The sequence below is a fragment of the Crocodylus siamensis genome, chromosome 7, assembly GCF_052110815.1.
Source record: "Crocodylus siamensis isolate JL-2025a chromosome 7, ASM5211081v1, whole genome shotgun sequence".
NCBI classification, from domain to species: Eukaryota; Metazoa; Chordata; order Crocodylia; family Crocodylidae; genus Crocodylus; species Crocodylus siamensis.
This window is the reverse complement of record NC_143401.1, coordinates 33561632-33580609: the sequence shown is the minus strand read 5'-3', so window position 1 is coordinate 33580609 and position 18978 is coordinate 33561632. Positions and strand designations below refer to the sequence as shown.

Here is an 18978-nt window from a genome sequence, read left to right as displayed (position 1 = left end):
GGCACTCCAAGGATGGGGGTGTTATAGGGTGAGGACCCTTCCACTAGCCATCCGTACCTCTTGTATTTCTCTATTAACGGCTTGAGTCCAGCTCTGGCCACTCGGCTAAGTGGGTACTGCTTTACCCGAACGGGCCCCTCCCCATCCTTGAGTACGATCCTTACCGGGGAGACGAACTTAGCTCGCGCAGGGGTTCCATCAGCCCATACTGAGGGGTCTACTCCAGTCATGTGATCTTCTGGACTTACTGCAGGGCATCGGTCCTCCAGGAGAGCCATCTGATAGTTCGAGCTCTGCTTGACAGGTAGCTGGACCACCATCTGATCGTCTCTGAAAAAGATCTCAGCTTGCAATTTTGTGAGTAAGTCCCGCCCAAGGAGTGCAACCGGGCAACTTGGAGAATACACAAAGGAGTGCTCGAGCAAATGGTCCCCCACCTTGGTGAGGAGTGGTTTACAAACAGGGAGTCGGGTTTGCATTCCCTCAATCCCTTCCACAAGTACATGCTGTTCACTAGTTCCTGCACAGGGGGGGTTTTCTGGAATCATTGAAAATGTAGCCCCAGTATCCACCAAGGCTTCAAAGTTTTTGCCACCAACCCTAATGGTTACCATGGGATCTTCTCGGGCTCCAACCCGAAGGGTAGTGGTCTTAGATCCCTGTCCCCTTCATTCTGAATCCTCACCCTTGTCTTCTGCCCGCATGAGGTGACCTCTCGGTTCCCCCTCTCTCTTCTCCTTCAACTTCGGGCATTCCCTCTTCCAGTGTCCTTTCTCCTTGCAATAAGCACAAACATCTGCTCCCACTCTTTCTCCCTTCCTCTTCTGTATCCCAGCCTTTCCAGGGTTCCCTCCAGTTATAGCAGCTGCTAGTGCTGCCATCTGTCGCTGAGCCTTTTTATCCTCCTTGCGCTCCTGCACTTGCTCACGATTCCCATACACCTTATATGCAATTTCCACCAGCTCTGAAATCGGTTTCCCAGCACCTCCCTCAGTTTTCTGTAACTTCTTACGGATATCAGCAGCAGATTGACCAATAAACATAAGATTTACCATACGCTGGTTATCTGGGGCTTCTGGATCCAGATCCAAAAACCTGCGAAACGCCTCATACAGCCTCCCAAGGAAAGCTGAGGGATCCTCCTCTCTTCCCTGTCTCACCTCATACAATTTAGACAGATTGGTAATCCGAGGCACTGCCTTTCCCATTGCTTCCACTATAATTCCCAGATACCGTGCACTTAGCTCTCTGCCCTCTGCAGTATGATTATCCCATCTTGGCTCCTCTACAGGGCAGGTATCACGCAGAGTACGACTAGCAGCACCTTCTGACTCAACTCTAGCCACCGCAATACGTTCCGCTGTCCCCAACACTAATCTCCTCTCCTCCGGGGTTAGGAGGGTCTGGAGCATCATCTGGACATCAGCCCAAGTGGGTCGATGAGTCTGCCCAATAGATCGGAACAGGTCCCTCATCTTTTCAGGGTCTTCACGAAAAGAGGGGCTCTGATTCTTCCAGTTAAATAAATCTGAAGTGCTAAATGGGGTGTAGACAAAAGTTGCAGTGCCTCCTTCCCCAATAACCTCTCGCATCAGACAGTTCAACACCGGCTGTGACTCTACAGGCTTGCGCAAATAATAACCCTTATTTCCTGATTCAGATGAGGCACTTGGCTGAGGCTCACGCTCTAACTCATTAGGTATGCATTGGTACATCGGTGGTGGTCTCTCTAAGGGAGGGGGCAGTGGTGCAGAAGGGCTGGATGCCGAGGAGGCGTCTGACTCATCTTCGCTACCCGACAGGGCAACCGGAGCACGGGTCCGGTACTTAGCCAATTCAGAATCCCCCCCCTCATTAGACTCAGGGAGTACAGGCGGCCCCCCCCGAGCCTTTTTCTTAACAAGCATCACATGAGACTTTGCTAAGTAATTCTTAATCCAAGGTGGCTGATTTTGAACCACCCACAACCAACAATCAATATAAGGAAACTGATTCCAATACCCATTTTGCATAACAATTTCATGGATAGCTATCACTTCTTTTAGCACAAAGGATCCTTTCGGGGTCCAGTGGACCCCAAATGTTGGCCACTCGAGTTGACAAAACTTAGTTAAATCACCTTTTTTCATTTTTATTCCATAATCGGCCGGCTTTGCAAATTTATTAAAATGACGTAATAAGACTTTTAGAGGGGTATCAATATTGTTTTCTACACGAGAGCTACTCGTACCCATTTGCCCACAAAAATGCGCCCAAGGCACACCAAATACCAAAAAGATCTCAACAACAGATGATTTACAATGAGAGCTGAGCCTAGAATTCCTCAGCAAACTTACACATCCTTTGTTTAGATCCGTACACCAGATTGGGCAAAGGGAATTCGTATACTCACTCAGATACCCCAGAGATCTCGATCCAAATTCCAAAGTGTGTCTGCCTCTCCAGAAACTCAGAATTTACATGGGATACTTCCTTTAACTTCCCGGATATTCGGACTTAAACCTCAAATTCCAGGGGCGAGTCCAAAGTCGGCTCGGTGCGCACAACCCCTGGTACCGGAGGCGCTCCGTCACTGAATTCCGGGGTAGTCCTCGAGAAGCCCCACATTGGGCGCCAATTATTGATGTAAAAATCGCGGTTCGTTTCTCGGGAGGCGGAAAAAACCTTCAGCCACAGACACACTCTATTAGCAACACAAAAGGTATATATTTGCAAATAGGGTCAGAGAGAGAGACAAAAGATCAAACACTCTGCTGCCCCCGAGGGAAACTGTCCAGCTGGCTTTATCCCCTCTCTCCTGACCACGTGTGCAGAAGGAGGAACTTTTACAACTCATTTCTGATTCATACAAACGTGTATGTAAATACGTCAAATCATGCGTCGCATGTGTATTATAATTAACTACTTAAGTATGCGGGGAGGATAGGCTTAATATGTATTAGGTTATTGCGCATGGGCAGACAATATTTGAGGTTACAAGAGTCTGAATTTTCCTTGCGTCAAGGTTAGAACTGTAATCTACTTTTATCTGCATGAGAAAAGCTGAGGAGTATATGCTTTACTGTAACAAAGAGATAGTAACTTTGCAAAACAAAGAGGGAGTGATACCTTAGTACAAAGAGCCTTTGGTAGTTTTCCCTTCAATTTCCAACCCCCCCTTCCCTCTCCCATTAAGGAGACAAGGAGGGCTAGCAGCTGTGTTTTTTTCTAAATCTGCTATTGATAATGCATTTTTAATAATATTTCTAACAAGCGTGTAACCTGACCCCACTGCAAGGTTACAAGCCGGTGCTGAGCGTTGGGAAAAGTGGTCCCTCACATGCCCCGTGCCCAGCGCCCCACGCTGCAGCCACCTGTAGTCTGCCTGTGCCTGCTCCAGACAGCCACGCACGGGCTGCGAGCAGCTGCAGCAGGGAGCCCCGGGCATGGGGCAGGCGAGGGGCCACTTTTCCCCACACTCAGCACCAGCTTCTTCCCTGGCAGCAAGCAGGGGGTTGGGGCTGAGCGCTGCCCCCCACCTGTACCGTGGGGCTGGGGGGCCAGCGGGAGCTCGGGGCCGCACCAGTGTCCCGGGGCCCAGAGCAGGGGGCTGGAGTGCGGGGTCCCAGGCAGAGGGGGCTCTATGGATCTGGGCCAGCTCCCTCCTCTCCCTGCTGGTGCTGCCCAGTCAGGCTCCACAGACCTCCCCCAGCCTGTGCCCTGCGTTGGGCCCCACCGGTGCTGGCCCTGGGACCTTGGTCCCAAGCTGGAAGCCAGGGGTGGGGCACCTGTCACGGGTCAGGGCTACCCATGCAGCCTTTGATAGCCTGCCAAAACTGAGTAAGTAGCTCTCTGCCCAAAATAATTGCTCACCCCTGTTACAGATGCTTATCACCCAGTGGTTAAGCAACATTTGCAACACCAGAAGCCAGTCCCAAGCTAAAGTTTGTGAGTCCCAACTCCAGGCCTACAATTGATCGTATCGTCTCTATGGAACATGCCAACATTAGCTCATCATATGTTTCTTACTCTGATCTGGAGATATCCCTTGCTGGGAAAGGCATAATTTTCCTATGACACAATATGAGTGTACTCAGGATATATTCTCTTACTTGCAAGCTTGAGTTTTAAAGCAATCAGGACGTGTAGTAGAGATGATATCTTTTATTTCACAAGATTTTTGCAAAAAAATTTCTTTAATTGCAAGCTTTTTATTTTATTATTTTTATTTATTTTTTAATTGTGAGTTTTAAGTGCATTTAAACGCCTGTTATATGTCACAAGAGACATAGCCTAAGTTTTGTTCAACAGAGAGGCTGAATGACACTTTCAATCTTTCATTGTTAAAAGTCAAATGTTTCTCACAGTGAAAGATCTAACACTGCTTTTGTTTTCATGAATTTCAGCAGAGACATGAGGGACTCAGATCCAAGTTGTGCCTTTATTAACATTCCCGTTTAGGTCAAAGATAATCAAAAGTATCCAAGAAAAATACTAACTGCAGGCTCAGTCAGACAACAGGATTTCTACTGTGCTCCACCTATAACTCATGTTACAATATTGTCACAATGCTGTAGCAGCTATTACCATCTGGGTCAACATACAGCCTGTTCACTGCAGAACCTGACTCTCAAACAGGCTGTAAGAACCTGTCAGCTCTCTTCACAACTCATTCAGCTCCCTCACACACACTTTGCCTGCTGTCTGTTCATATTCCTTTACCAAAAAAAAAGAGAATAATACAGTACATGTGCATATCCCAGCTACACAGAAATCCCAAACCACTTTACAAACATTGATTAAGACTCACATCATTCCTGTGAAAAACAAATGTTACTGTCTTCCTTTACGGGGGTGTAGGTTGTAGCCGTGTTGGCCTAAGGACATAGGCAGACAAGGTGATTTGAGACAATCTGGTATATTTTATTAGATCAACTTAAATATTTGGGAAAAAATTTCTTAGCAAACTTTCAGGTTTAAAAACCCTTTGTCAGGCTGAGGAAGCATCTACAGTTGGGGTGTGTGCTCTTTCTAGATGGAATGACTAGTAAAGAAGCCAGAGGCTGGTCTGCATGCAAGAAAGACAGTCAGTAAAGATGTAAATTGAAGAGTCAGTGGGTGAGAAACAGGAGGGTGGGGAGGAATGTAGCAAGCAAATAGTGGAGAGGTAGTTGGGTTGTCAGATATCAAGCAGGTTATATATAATGTGTCGTAAATCCAGTGTCTGTATTTCGTCTATGATTTTTTGTATCCAGGAGGTTGATGAAATCAAGTTCATAGGCTCATCTGTGAAAAGTGTTTTGTAAATTCCCTTCAAGGATTAGAACTGAGAGATTGGAGAGAGAGTGGTTTTCTTGTGAGAAATGTGCCCCCACAGGTAGTTGGGCATTCCTGTCTTTAATAGATTTCCGGTGTGCATTCATTCTGGTGCGCAGTTGTTGTTTGGTCTGTGAGAGGCTAGACACTAATCCAGGCAGTACAGATTACCTTGATTAAAAAAAAACAACCCAGTAATGCCTGAGACATAAATTCAAGATATACCGTGAGTGGTACTGAAATTTTCTTGTGTGACAATACCAAAACCAATCTAGGTGAGGATTTAAGATAGCTTCAACGCTGAAAATAGAAGCATACCTCAGATTAGGTCCAATATTGCTTTTAAAACATCAGACAGAAAGGAACAACCATCATACCTGCAGACCGACAATATTTAGTCCAATAAAATTGTCAGCTATCTAAGACTTAGCCATCATTTATAGGGACTTTTCTCTGTGTTTAAACAAAACAGAACAGACAAAAAACGTGTTAGATCACAGGTCTAAGGCCATTTATGTTCTTAAATGTTCACCCTCAACTACCTGGCCGGAGGAAAAATCGTACAGGAGAAATAAACATCTAACATACCCACTTCCCTCTTACACTTCTAATCAGGAGATTATTTGCAACACAGCCCCTTCCTTTTCTGCCCCACTTGCCTATATTCAGGATTTGAAGTGTTTCAGCACATTCCATTCATGCTCAGTATAAATAAATACAAAAGTAAAAAGTTTGGGAGGCTTAGACTAGAGCCAGCTTGCCTGGGTAACAGGACCTTTTGTGGAGTTTGAAGGGTGTTTTTAAAAAGGAGCAAGAAAGAGAGAGAACAGCTCAAGAATCTTGGCTCAGCCTTAGAGTATTTCCTTCCAGCTCTCTGGCTAAACCTCAGCACAACAGCCTGAACTACAGAGCCTATGTAAACTGAGGAGGGACTCTGCATTTCTTCTCACTACCAGACTAAGAGAGGCATCTCCAGTCACTGCTTGGAGACTTTGAAACCATGCTTTTTATTTGGGCTCTGGCTTTTATTTTAGTGCCGCAAGAGCAAGGCTTTTGGGGTAAGTGATTCCAAGCTTGTAACATACAGCTTGTATGCTACTGGACTGCTTAGATGGAGGGTTTTCATGGGGAAAAAGTAGAGAATTTATTTTGTGGGGATTTCATATAAAGCTGACACAGGTTGTGCTCGCAGTGCTTGCACAGTAGCGGGAAGGATTTTTCAACAGGAGAAAGTCCTATGTAGTTTTTCAAATACATGTTTTAGATTTACTGCTGTAATGAGAAGTATTGCAGGCAAAGAATTTTTTTTTTAAATCACTGAAGAAACACACTGTCTTTTTTTTCTGGCAGACATTCAGAAATATGACATGGTATGAATTTTATAGTTACAATTGTTGTCACCTTAATATAAAACCACCTTGCACTGTGAGATTAGTGTCCTGGGAGAACGGAAAGGAGTTTCCCTATGTGACAATAGCTCCTTTAAGTTTTCAGTCATTCACAATGTTCTTTTTCCACTGTTTGAAATTATTGGGCTATTTTCTATTCTTGAGTTGTGTCCCTGCGTAACTCTAGGCAGTCAGTTACTTCAGAGATGAACACCATAGGAACACACCGGTAGTCAGTAAACTGCCAGTGAACCTAGCTCTGGGGTATCTTCTGCTGATATTGTAGATGACTATAGTGACTGAAAGCTATTTTTAGCTGAAATTTCTATTTGGTCAGTTCAGGCATTTGATTGATAGTCCCCCTGTAACCACAACCTTGCTCTGTAGCCTATATGTATTATGTGTTTTCTAATAGCTGTTGCCAATCATTGTTTTAATTCTCACTGCTGCTTAACTGCATTTAACATTTAGATGTTAACATGCGAGAAAGTTCTCATTACAAGCAAAACCTGAAAAAAACAAAAAAATCTGATCCCTACTCTCCCCTGATAACATTCAGCCTTCACCGGACTTGTACCACCAGTCCCAAGCTACTATATTTAAAATGTCTCCAACTGTTTTTCTGGGTAGAGTGCTGTAACTTGCATTCCCTTTAGATGCTTTCATTACCTGTCAATGAACTCTGTGATACAGTATTTTGGCAATAGTTTGTTCACCAAAAATGCATGTTGGCTGATCCAAAACTATCAACAAGTTCAGGTTGAATTCAGGGGAATATAAACATTAATTGGGAGAGAGACTAGTCAGGAATCCCACTTGACAGCTGAAATGCACTAACCACCAGTCTGTAGAGTCAGTCTCACTGTCCTCTGGCCCTATGAGGTCTTTTTTGTTTTGTTTTGTTTAGTTTCCTTCCAAGAGTTGAACAAATTCAGTTGAGAAGGACACTCTACCTCAGAATATACTGTGAGCCCATGCTTTGGGCACCCTGCCGGGAGTGGGGAACTTCAGCTCAAATCTCTTCTCTAAACTGGGCACAGAGGAGGTTTGAACTAAGTCTTCCAGCTGCCATTGATCGTGGTATCCCAACAACAGGGCACAGAAGTAAGGAAATACCACTTGCCTTCCTTGTTGGTTTGTGAATGGTGCCTGCATCATGTTGTATGCTATCCTTTGATTTAATTAAAAATGTCTCAATACTAAATGATGCATTCAACCCAAAGCATTTTTTTTTTTTGACTAGCTGAAAAAACACATAACAGAAAAATTCCTGCTTTGGGTCAACTCAAAACAAAGAATTATTTTCTGATTGTTTCTAGTTCAGCCCCACAGATGAAGTAACTTTTGGGAGTAGCGTGGGACAGGCATGGATGTGCCCTGCTAGATACATGCTTTCTATTTAAATGTGTTTCTTTTATGCTCTTTTCATTGATAGCTGAACTAGTCAAGAGGGTTCGGCTGTACCAGGAACCCAGGTGCACTGGAGCAGACACTCTGACAGGATACCCATTTTGTTGAATGAACAACTGTGTATGGTGCCCATATAGTTGGGGTCAAGGCAAACTTGGTTGGCTTCCATATTTTTGAGGAGCACTGTGTCTCAAGGTCAGAGTCTTCACTGCTAGGTTGTTGCTCATTTACAAGTCCTTTATGACCAAACAATCATGATGTACCTCCTAGGTCTTCTCTGCCTGGATAAGCAAGCCAGATCTGGGGAATGAGTGAGAGCAATTGGAAAGAAGTATAGTGGGGGTAATTCCATTTAGTTTAGATTAGTAAAATGAAACAGTTTGTAACACTTTCCCAGCATGGTCTGTCCTCTTTAGAGGATACTGCATTGTCCAATCTTCATGTATGGTATCCAGAGCTGGGCAGCTCAGTGAGAAGCTTGGTAGGGTATGTGAACGAGGTGCTGATCAGCAACCAGGGCTGGGAGATCAGCACGTCCAAGAGCATGTGACAGCTTCAGATCAATCTCCTTCTGTTAAGGCAGCTGCATGCACCATATCTAGTTCTTTACTTTGCATAGATTCTAAACATTGTTACTGAGCTATAGGAGCCAATCCATAGCAAAGATTTTCGTACAGTTTCTTAGTTTTAAGTTGGTACAAAAAAGGATAGGGGGTCAAAATCTAAGTCAAATCATGATTGATTCACATCTCCAATTCACGAATACTGAAGCTCCACATAGAATGTACAGGCACTCTATCAGGGAGCTCTGATGTGGGAGGAAAATGGAAGATCTTGCACAACAGAGAGAATTTGGAAACAGGAAAGACTGAATTGCCTGAGAAGAATTAAAGATAGTCGAGGAGGGAAAGGGGTGAGCTTTTTGCCAGATTTTTATATACTCAGCAAGAGTTCATGTTCCAGATTTTCCACTGTTAAGGACACTTTAGTTTACTAAATTCTATGGAGTTCATAAATTTCACACGAACAAACTTGAAGATTAACTCTCAAGAAAGCCAGGGGTATGGAATTTATACACTTTTTTATTGCTTATTTGAACCAGTTGTATTTATAAATGCCAGATAGACCATCTGCTCTGGCTGATGGACTTTAGCTGAAGTTGACTACAGGTACTGGGTTTAAATGCTGTGATCCTCCTGTATACTGAATATCTTAATTATATCACATGGATAATTAAAGTAAAATGTAACCTATCTCCCAGAGGAAAAAAAAAACCATTGCTGCAGCAAGGCCGTAGGTGTGTTTAAGCAGTCTTGAGGGGAAAGAAGAATAGCCCAACCCAGCCAACCAAACTTTGAAGGAAGTCCTTTGACAAATTAAACCAATGCAGTCAAGTTTGCATGGATTCTATTTGCTTCCACTATATTGTCATGTTTACAAATGGAAGCCACTACAGCTCTTATATTACTCACTAATATGGAAATTAATTTCGCTACCAGAGGTGCACCGATACAGTGGTCCCATATCGGATTGACACCAATATAAGGAAAATTGACTGTATCGGTGATTGGCTTTTTTTGGCTGATGTGCCCAGTAATGTGGCTGATAAATGCCCTGTGCATGCACAGCCATAGTGCAGCATGCAGGTGGCCAGGAGTGCAGCCCAGCAGCATGTAAAGCAGCCGGGTCCAGCTGGTAAGCCTGTTGTGAGGGAAGGGTGGTGGGGGGAAGTGGCAGATCGGGGCCCTAGTGGCAAGGGAGGGAATGGGGCTGATGCTGGGGCAGGTGCTGCACAACTGGGGTGGAGTGGGGGACAGAGCCATAAGCGGCACATGGGGGGATGGCTCCTGCCACCATGAGCACCCCCAGGAGGGCATAGGGGGGTATACCCCTCGATCTGTGTACAGGGTGAGGGTGGGCTGCTGCACATGGGCTGGGTCTGGGGCACTGGGATCTTTCTAGTGGGGGGTTGGGCTGGGGCTGTAGTCAGGGTGGGTGGCAGTGGTGCTGGGAGGGGGGCTATGGCGAATTTTCAGGAGGCTGCAGGCCCCCCCCATAGCTTCCTTCCAGCACTGCCGCTGCCCACCCCATGTGCAGCCCCAGCCCAAACCCCTGCTGGGAAGAACTCCACATTGCCACAACCCCAGCCTGCAGCACCAGCCTGCCCTCACCCTCCACGCAGATCCAAGAGCACTTGCCCCACCCCCCAATGCCCTCCCAGGGTGCATGCAGTGGTGGGTGCCACCCCACTTATGCCCCCCGGATGAGCCACTCTTGGCTCCATCCCCTGCCCTACACCCGCTGTGCAGCTCCTGTCCCTTCCCCAGCCCCACTCCCTCCCTCACTGCAGGGGCCTGAATCTGTCCGCCCAAACCCTTTCTCTCCCCTGTCCTCCTTTGCCTCTTCCCCCACAATAGTCCTGAGTGTAGCCCCTTCCCTCACAACAGACATCTATGGGCTTAACAGCCAGATGCCGTTCTCCATGCTGCCCAGCTACATATCAGAATTGGATTGGTATTGGCTGATATGGCTTGTTATAAAATCGGCCATCAATGTGGTTCCAAAAATTCTCTATGAGTGCACCCCTACTCACTACATGTCTGACATTCCAAGTAGAAATCCCACCTCCTACCTTCCAGGTCCAGATCAAGAGACAAGCCCTATTTTAGCTCAAAAAATTTTCTACTTATTTCCTTATCTGCAGATAGTTCCTAAGCAGTGGTCATTACCTTGGTGTTTCCTTAAAAGCTCACTTCTGCAGATGCTGATTTAATGAGCGTGAAGGTCAAAAGTCTTGTCCCAGAATGGAGGCACGGTACCTCATAGGAACTGTTCCACCACCAGCCTGCCCTCTCTTAAATCAAAGGTTACCGAGTGCTTCTGCTGATAGCCATTTTGGTATCACGGGACAAGGAATAGGTGGTCCTTTGAAGTACTCAGGGCCTAGATAGGTCAATATTGGGAAACTCAATAACCAGCCCATGCAGATCATGAAACATCAAGCTTGTATGTTATTACTGAAGAGAAGCATGCACTACAATCCACACCAGTTTCAGTTTTGGAATTGATGAGAAGGGTAGCTCCATGTAGAGCACACAGCAGTAATCACATGAGGAGATGATCAAGGGCTGGATTGTGGTAATGAATTTCTCTGACAGAAATGATGCTTGAAATCTCCTGGCTAAATGCAGTGTTAAAGTTGATGAGAGTTTGCTACTGAGGCACTAGAAACCATCACACAATACAGCATGTATTCATAATAGCAGTATATGGGCCTGATATTTTGGAAAGAAAGCTAAGAACTCATGCTATAATGCACCTACATGCTACATGGTCTGTACCGCTATTTATTGATCTGGATAAGAAAACCATGGGGATGTCTCTTTTGTTATTTTCCTCATCAAAGGAAAGGAATTTAGAATTTGTAAAAGCCTCCCTAGTGATAACCTCAGATTCTGAAGTCTTATATTCAGAGTAATTCATTTTCTTTTCTGATCCATTCTTTATCCTCTATCATGCGAGTACAAATATAGGCACTAGCTTGAGAAGGTGGCTAATGGGGTTATTAGGCTGTTCTGGAGAGGGAGGTGCCCCAAAGTCTCATCTGTTTTCCATCTTGGGTAGGTAGAGGAACTCTTGGTTTGTAGATCCCCATGGGGCTTAGTTATGAGATAAGTGCCAAAAGTTTCAGCCCTGACAAGACAGAGGCAACCCTGGATACACGCCAGAGTAGAATTTAGGTCTTTGGAGAATGCTTTGGTGAAAAAGTAGACATCTCAAGCTTAAGTTGAGGGAGAGAATAAGGAAGCTGCTGAAGGGGTTGTAGTGGAACTAGTTAGCATTGGAATGCAATAGTGCCATACTAGTAGCCCTGGAGATGGAAGTGAGCTGGGTATGACACTTGCACCACCAAGTTTACCAGAATACAGTATACCTGATGGTCTCCACTGAGCTGGGATTTAGGTCTGAGAAGAATGGCTTTGTGGGCCTATTTTACATAAAACTACAAGTTCAACAACAGTATCAGCACCTTATATAAGCCATGTAATTTATCAAGAAAACAGTATGAAGATATATACATCCTCTGAAGCGGAACACTGTGGTGAAGTGTTCCCTGGCTAGCCACAGAGCTATCTTCCCACCTGCCTCTGGGCATGCCGCCTGCATGTCTCACCTGCCACACCTTGGTAATTAATTAAGTTGTTAATTAAGGCAGGAGGCTGCCCATTGTACACCCCGATATTGGGGGGGTGGTATCCTCAGCTCTGTTCCACCCCTACACCTCAGCCCAAGCCTCTCAGATGGCATCTCAGGCAGTTAGCTAAACTGCTGCATTCACCCATTAGCTGTGGCCCCCAACCCTGGGGACCTTAGGCTTCTGTAAGCCCTGGCCCCATCTTGGGCCCAGCTGAGACCCTGAGCTGCTTAGCTCTTCGTGGGTGTCCCTTGCGTTGGGCCCCTGGCCCTTTTGACCCTTTGGTCCTGGCCCCCAGCATTGACCAGTCAAGTACCTCAGGGCTGCACTTATGGATCAGGGTACCCCATTCCCAGCTCAGGTGCTCCTGGAAGCATGCCTGGCCCTGCAGGGTCACTCCCCCACCAGGCGCAGGTGCCTCCAGAAGCTTACCTGGCCTACCCTGCTCTTATGCTAATAGAATATGGCCTACTCAAAGATGAGGGCTGGGGTTAAGGCACTCCTACTCACCTTTCACTGGGGTGGTAACTGGCCTGCCATTTCCTGGGGGCTCCTGCACCACTGAGGGCCCCACCAGGCCACCCACCCACTCCTGGCAGGGTGCAGTTTTAGGCCAGGGCCAGGGGCCTCCAAACCATCTCCTACAGCTCCTGCCCTTACCTCCAGGATGTTCCAAGAAGCCTTGCAGCCAGGCAATGTTACTACCAGCCTTAGCAACAGCAAACTGCCCTGTTTACATAAGCAACCATGGATCTAAAATGGCTGGCGCAATTAAACAGCTGCTGGCCACTTGGTTTGGTCCTTCAAGTGGCAGGCACCCACGGCGCCCTGCCACAGACACAACCCTATTTTAGGTGTGGAATCCCTTGAGCTAGGACTGGGAAATCCCTCGCTAGATCAGGGCTGTGCTAGTATCTCAACATTGTTTTGGTTCACCAAAAGGACTTAAGTTCATGAACTTTTTGCTTTCCGTTACCTAAACCCATTGTTACCTCCCACTGCCTCAAGGGGGACTTTAGCATTTTAAAAACAATCTTTTTCTATATAAGGGGAAGCTCGTGCTACAGGAGGATCCAAGCTGGTACAAATGAGTGCCTTCTGCATAAACTTCACATATGTTTTCCTGCCTCTGCCATTTTATTTCATCTCCCGTTCTACCTGTTAGATACATTTACTCTCCCCTACATGCCATCTGCTTCTCGTTTCAGTCTCATTTGTCTTTCATTTGACCTGTGATCTGTCTTGTTTTTATCCTTTCTTGATCACAATACAAACTCAAAAATATTGCAGCCGAACTTTCAAAACCACAGTGGTCATAAAATGATGCAAGTGTTTCAGAGATTTAGACCAAAGGGAATCATTAAGATCTTTTAGCCTCACCTCCCACAATGTAGGCCAAAGAACCCTGCCCAGTAGTTTCTGCACTGCGCCATAACCCCTGTTTGAGTTATATTGAGTCTTGAAGATGGTGTTGATTTAAAGAGAACAAATAACATAGAAACCAGTTTTCTTGGTATGTTGTTCCAATGATTAACTGCCCCCATTCAAAAATGTATACCTTATTTTCTTGCCTCAATTTGTCCAGTTTCAGCTTCCAGCCATTCAATCAAAATTAAAGAACCATCTACTAGCAGAAACCTCTTTCCACATATGTACTTGCAGAATGAGTTTGCTTAACCAAGTGGTAATCGTTATTTGTTTTGTCAAATAAATAAAATTTCCTTAAAGCTTTACAGTTATTAGCACATGGAAGAGAACATGTCCGCTCTAAAATATTAACTGGCCTTTAAAACTGGTCAGTCATATGCATATTTCAGAGATTAAGATAGTTTGTAGGAAGCGTATTTGGAAGATAATCATAATATTTACTAACATGGGTCTGCATGCATGGGCTCTTACTAGACTGAATTACAACAACCTAATTCCCTTAGCCCCTTTGGCACGTTTCTTTCTTGAATAGCTCCACTCCACCCTTGGCTACCATCCACCAGAAAACTGTTGCTTTAGTTTAAGATAAATCAGAGAAAGACCAGCTTTGGAATCTACAAAATCTGCTTCATCAGATGCTGGCTTAAGTGTGGGATTCAGAGTCTTGGTGAGAATTATTGTTGGGTGTAAGCAGCTGTTGGCCAAACTGTTGGCCCAATTGCTTTCTGCAAACAAACTTAAATCCTGACCTGAAACACTGGATGCTTTTCTAGTCACACAGGCCTCTTAGTGCCAAAATCTGGGCTTGTTTTAGAATACAGATGAGCGGGTTCTAGGGTCCAATCTAAGAGGCTCTTTTTATTTGTGGGTTAAATCAATAATGGCACATCCAATGTAGTGCTAACCGTGCAAGCAACCATGGGCTTTGTCTTCGTTGCGAAGTTAACTTGAATTATAATATGAGTATTTCCACTACCTCAAGACATATTCCACCTCCTGCTGTTGTTGATGGAAAATGCCTCTGAGCATGCTTCCCCCCCTCTCCATTTACACGTGCCAAATTTAGAAATGTAATGGGGAAGCAACATCAGAGATATCTTTCCCTTGCCACTCATTATATTTACTCTCCAGCTGGCTCAGGAGTATCCAGAACCATCCCCAGAGCAGCTTTACTGCTGTATTTCCAGGTTTGGAACATACACATGGGAGTAGATGGGCTTGGCATGCTTGGGAGTTTGCATGTGCAATAGCAGGGACAATACAGTGTAGACCACGGCTGCTCAACCTCCAGTCTGTGGGCCAACCATGGCTCACGAAGCCTTGGCATCCAGCCCAGAGGGCTCCACAAGGGTTGCGAAATTTGGCAACCGGTTGAACAATGGCCATTAATAAAGTCACCCTCCCCGGTCCTCCACTGCCAGATTCCCAAACCCCAAGCCCGTGTAGGGTCAGATCAAAGCCAGGCTCCCTTCCCCCATGGGGCAAGATTAGGGCTGGACCGCCCCCCATCTCCCTCCACATGGCTGGATGGGGGGCCCCCCCCATGCCCACCCTAGGCAGCAGATTGGAACCACTAGCAGGATCCGACCTGCAGATGGACCAGGCACTGTCCATCTTGTTCCCTGTGTGAAAAGTTTGAGCACCACTGATGTAGACATACCCCGAAACTCTTACTACAAAAATTCTAACTCAAGTTTTTGAGCCCCTGAGGAGATAGGCTGAAGCTGGAGAGAGCTAATAACACTCTGCTCTGCATTGTGGATGCAAGCTAGCTGCACTCAGATGATGCTAACCACCGAAGTCCTGCTTTAGTTCTCTTCATGTGTCCAGAAATGATGAACAGTTTCTCCCCACAACTCATTTGGAAGAAATTCATAGAGTTGCAGTGCAAAGAACTATGAGATATTCTTCGAGACCTGTTTTGCACACAGTGTGCAGAGATTCCATTGTTACCTTACAATGTGACCATTCTCACTCAAATTAGAATTTAAGTAGTTCAAGTTTAACCATCAACAGCAGCAAAAACACAGACCTGGGAAATGGTAGTAGATAGGGATTTTTTTTTTAAGGTGGGTGATATCATACTTAGTCCTGGGAGCAAATAATTGAAATTTCTCATGTAGCTGGGATTAGACCAGTCCATCTGGTTGAGTTATGCAAGCTGTTCATTTGTGGTTTCAGGTGTGCAGGCTTCCAGACTTTAAATCACAGAAGAACCCTCAGCAGGTAACACGTGCAGGTGTCTGAAATTGACATCACCCCAAATCGAACAGACCCATATAAACAGTCATTTTTTTGGTTTGACATGGCAACAACCAGACACATTAGTGAAAATTATCAACCAGATTCTGTCTTGCTCTTTACATAGTCCTTTATGCCAGTTCCTAGGAAGAGTAGGCATACTAGTATAGGCACAGGTGGCCAGGTCAGTGGCATTTTACTCACCCAGTTACACAGACCTAGAGTCTAATACTGCCTGTAGCTTGGAGATCTCTATGGTACCAAAATGAAAAATCACCCAGTGGTGGCAAGAGTGAGAAAATTTGAGAAAACCCAGTTGGCTGTGTTAGAATATGATGGTGATCATGGCACCAGGCTGTGGAAGGTAGCTGTAGGCAGTGACAGAAGGCATGGAGTGTTTGTAAGAGGAGTCCTGTTGTCTCAACAAACCAATTCCCTAAGAACCTGGCTTAGTTTGCAATGGTACTTCTTAACCAGCTGGACAATGTCAAATGTATTATATTTATTGGCTTATATCAAAAAACTAAATCCTTCCCCAGCAGGATGGACTCTGATCCAGGAAGCCTTTTCCAATTCTAGTTTCTGTTTCTCCTATTAATTTCTAGGGGGTAAAAAGTCTTGTTAAGAGTGATTCAAAGATTCTCAAATTGCCTGCTCCCTCTCCTAGTTACAAGCTGTACTGCAACAGCACGATCAATAAAACCTACTCCACCTATTTTAAATAGGTCAGCGATTTAAGAGTTTGAACCTTTAGGCCAGGTACAGACATTACACTTTTATCAATATAAGTGATCAGAAACTGGTCTATCTCCATAACATAACAAAAGTTTGGCTGACATGGACTTTTTTTAAAATGGTGGAACCCGGTCTAAGTTTTGCCCCCTGCTCTCCCAGTAAAGGGTGAACGTTTGCTACTGATCTAAACTACGCTGTTCATAAAAAACCATGCAACTTAGATCAATTCCACCTCAGGCTTCTGAATGTCTGTACCTAGCCTTAAATACTAACATGCAGGGTTACAAGTCTAGGCTTTAACAACATGCTTTGCATTTTGTTTACAGGAAATAGTATGACTCCTGCTTCTGACTGGCTCTCAGAGAGGAATTTGGCCTAAAGCTAACATTGCAATATGTTTTGAAACACTGTTTGCAAAATATCTGACTGATATAATCTGCAAAGTAACTACAACAGCTCAGAAGATGATATCAAAATTGTGTCTGTTTAAGGACCTGACAGCTAGAAATCATGCAGTCAATAACATTATTGCCTTATTACACAGAGCAACTAGTGATTTGGAGTGACCAGAATGTCAAGTTCCCATAAATCATCTCAGGTTAGTCATTCAAAAAAACCCAAAACATTTGTCATATTGGAAAGTTTAGGCATGTCTATACAATTGTATATGAAATACATCAGTGCTTGCAGCATTTAGAAGGGCTGGCTCTTCAGGTTCTTCAAAACAGAATTGCACATTCTTCATAACAGAACTGGCAGCATGCATGCACTTGGCAGGGATTGAAAGGGAAAAGGTTCTAATCTTTTCTGTGCAAGTTGATTCATCAGCATTAGCAAAGCAAGAGCACTGGGAATACGTTTTTCGAACTTTAATCAACAAATGTATGATTTCCAGGACTGATTTGTTCCAGCCTTAGTACCTGTATTTACAATATAGGCACCCTCTCCTTTCGCAAGTAAGCAGGAGACCATGAGTTTCTGCTAACGTGGATTTTTTTAGAAAGCCCTCTTGCTGACCCAGACCAAATTAACCACGTGTTGTATTGTTTTTATAAATGCAGCTGAAAGTAATAGCAGGATGTAGTGCAAAGTCCTTTATCTGGGTTTGACTGGGGGTGTCAAATGGCAGATGGGAGAAAGAGGGGAAATATACTTAGATTTGACTAGGTCTGTTAGATACCTACCTTATACTGAGCAGCATCTCAGCTTGTTTACTTACAAACTCATCTGCCTCCTTTAGTCAGAAGTCTGTCCCTGCAGAATTCTGATTTGGGCATATGTCAGTTCTTAAGTTTTTCTGATATTTTCTTCAGAGTGGCTGGCTTCCAAAAGTTTCATTCTTTATGTTATAATTTCGGAGTTTGACTTCATCAATGCCCCACTGCCTTCAACTATTTCTAAGTTAGTGACACCATATTTGTGTTTGGAGCGGACATAGATTTCATAGACATTAGGGCTGGAAGGGACCTCAGAAGATCATTGAGTCCAGCCCCCTGCCCAAAGGGCAGGAAGTCAGCTGGGGTCATAGGATCCCAGCAAGATAAGCATCCAGTTTGCTCTTGAAGGTGTTCAGTGTAGGTGCTTGAACCACCTCTGCTGGCAGACTGTTCTAGACCTTGGGGGCTTGGACAGTAAAGAAATTCTTCCTTATGTCCAGCCTGAAACGGTCTTGCAGTAGTTTATGACCGTTCGAGCTTGTCATCCCTTGGGGCGCTCTGGTGAACAAATGTTCCCCCAGATCCTGGTGGTCACCCTGATAAACTTATAGGTGGCCATCAGATCACCCCTGAGCCTGTGCTTTTCCAGGCTAAAGAGCCCCATGGCTCTCAGCCTGTCGTCGTAAGGTCTGTTTTCCTGACCTCTGATCATGTGCGTGGCTCTTCTCTGGACTCTCTGGACTTTAAGAGGATAAAGCCAAGCTCTTGGCCTATTCTGGAGAAGATAAGTTGATAGTGTGTCTCTATCTTCCAGAATCATGCACTAGCTAATACATGCAAGGGGCCATATCCAAATGCAATCCATACGCATAAAATGCTTCCTTCTTTTGAATTTGCATATAAACACTATGTATCATGTGAAAATGAAGATAACAGGATCCGGATCCAATTTAAACCCTACTGCAATAGTTTAGAACAAGGAAGATGTCACATATGGTTTTAATTTCCCTCAATAATTCCTCACAAATGAATAGCTATGGAGAGTACTCAGAGACTGCCAGGCTTATACTATTAGCCAGAACTCTTTTCTGCTTCTAACTCCAAGTACTAAAGTTCTATCTTAAGGGCT

At 44.8% G+C, this 18978-nt stretch overlaps 1 protein-coding gene across 2 annotated transcripts in view; it reads left to right on the top strand.

Moving 5' to 3' along the window:
* The first annotated feature begins 6045 nt into the window (after nt 1–6045).
* Nucleotides 6046–18978, top strand: part of PLAC9 (placenta associated 9) — a 28095-nt gene continuing 15162 nt past the window's right edge. The window contains exon 1 of one of the 2 annotated variants that reach the window (XM_090058508.1): nt 6046–6353. In XM_090058508.1, the coding sequence (XP_089914634.1) occupies nt 6296–6353 (58 nt within the window). In that variant the 5' untranslated portion in view covers nt 6046–6295. The remainder of the gene's footprint in view (nt 6354–18978) is intronic. The other variant, XM_090058507.1, reaches the window with a different exon arrangement.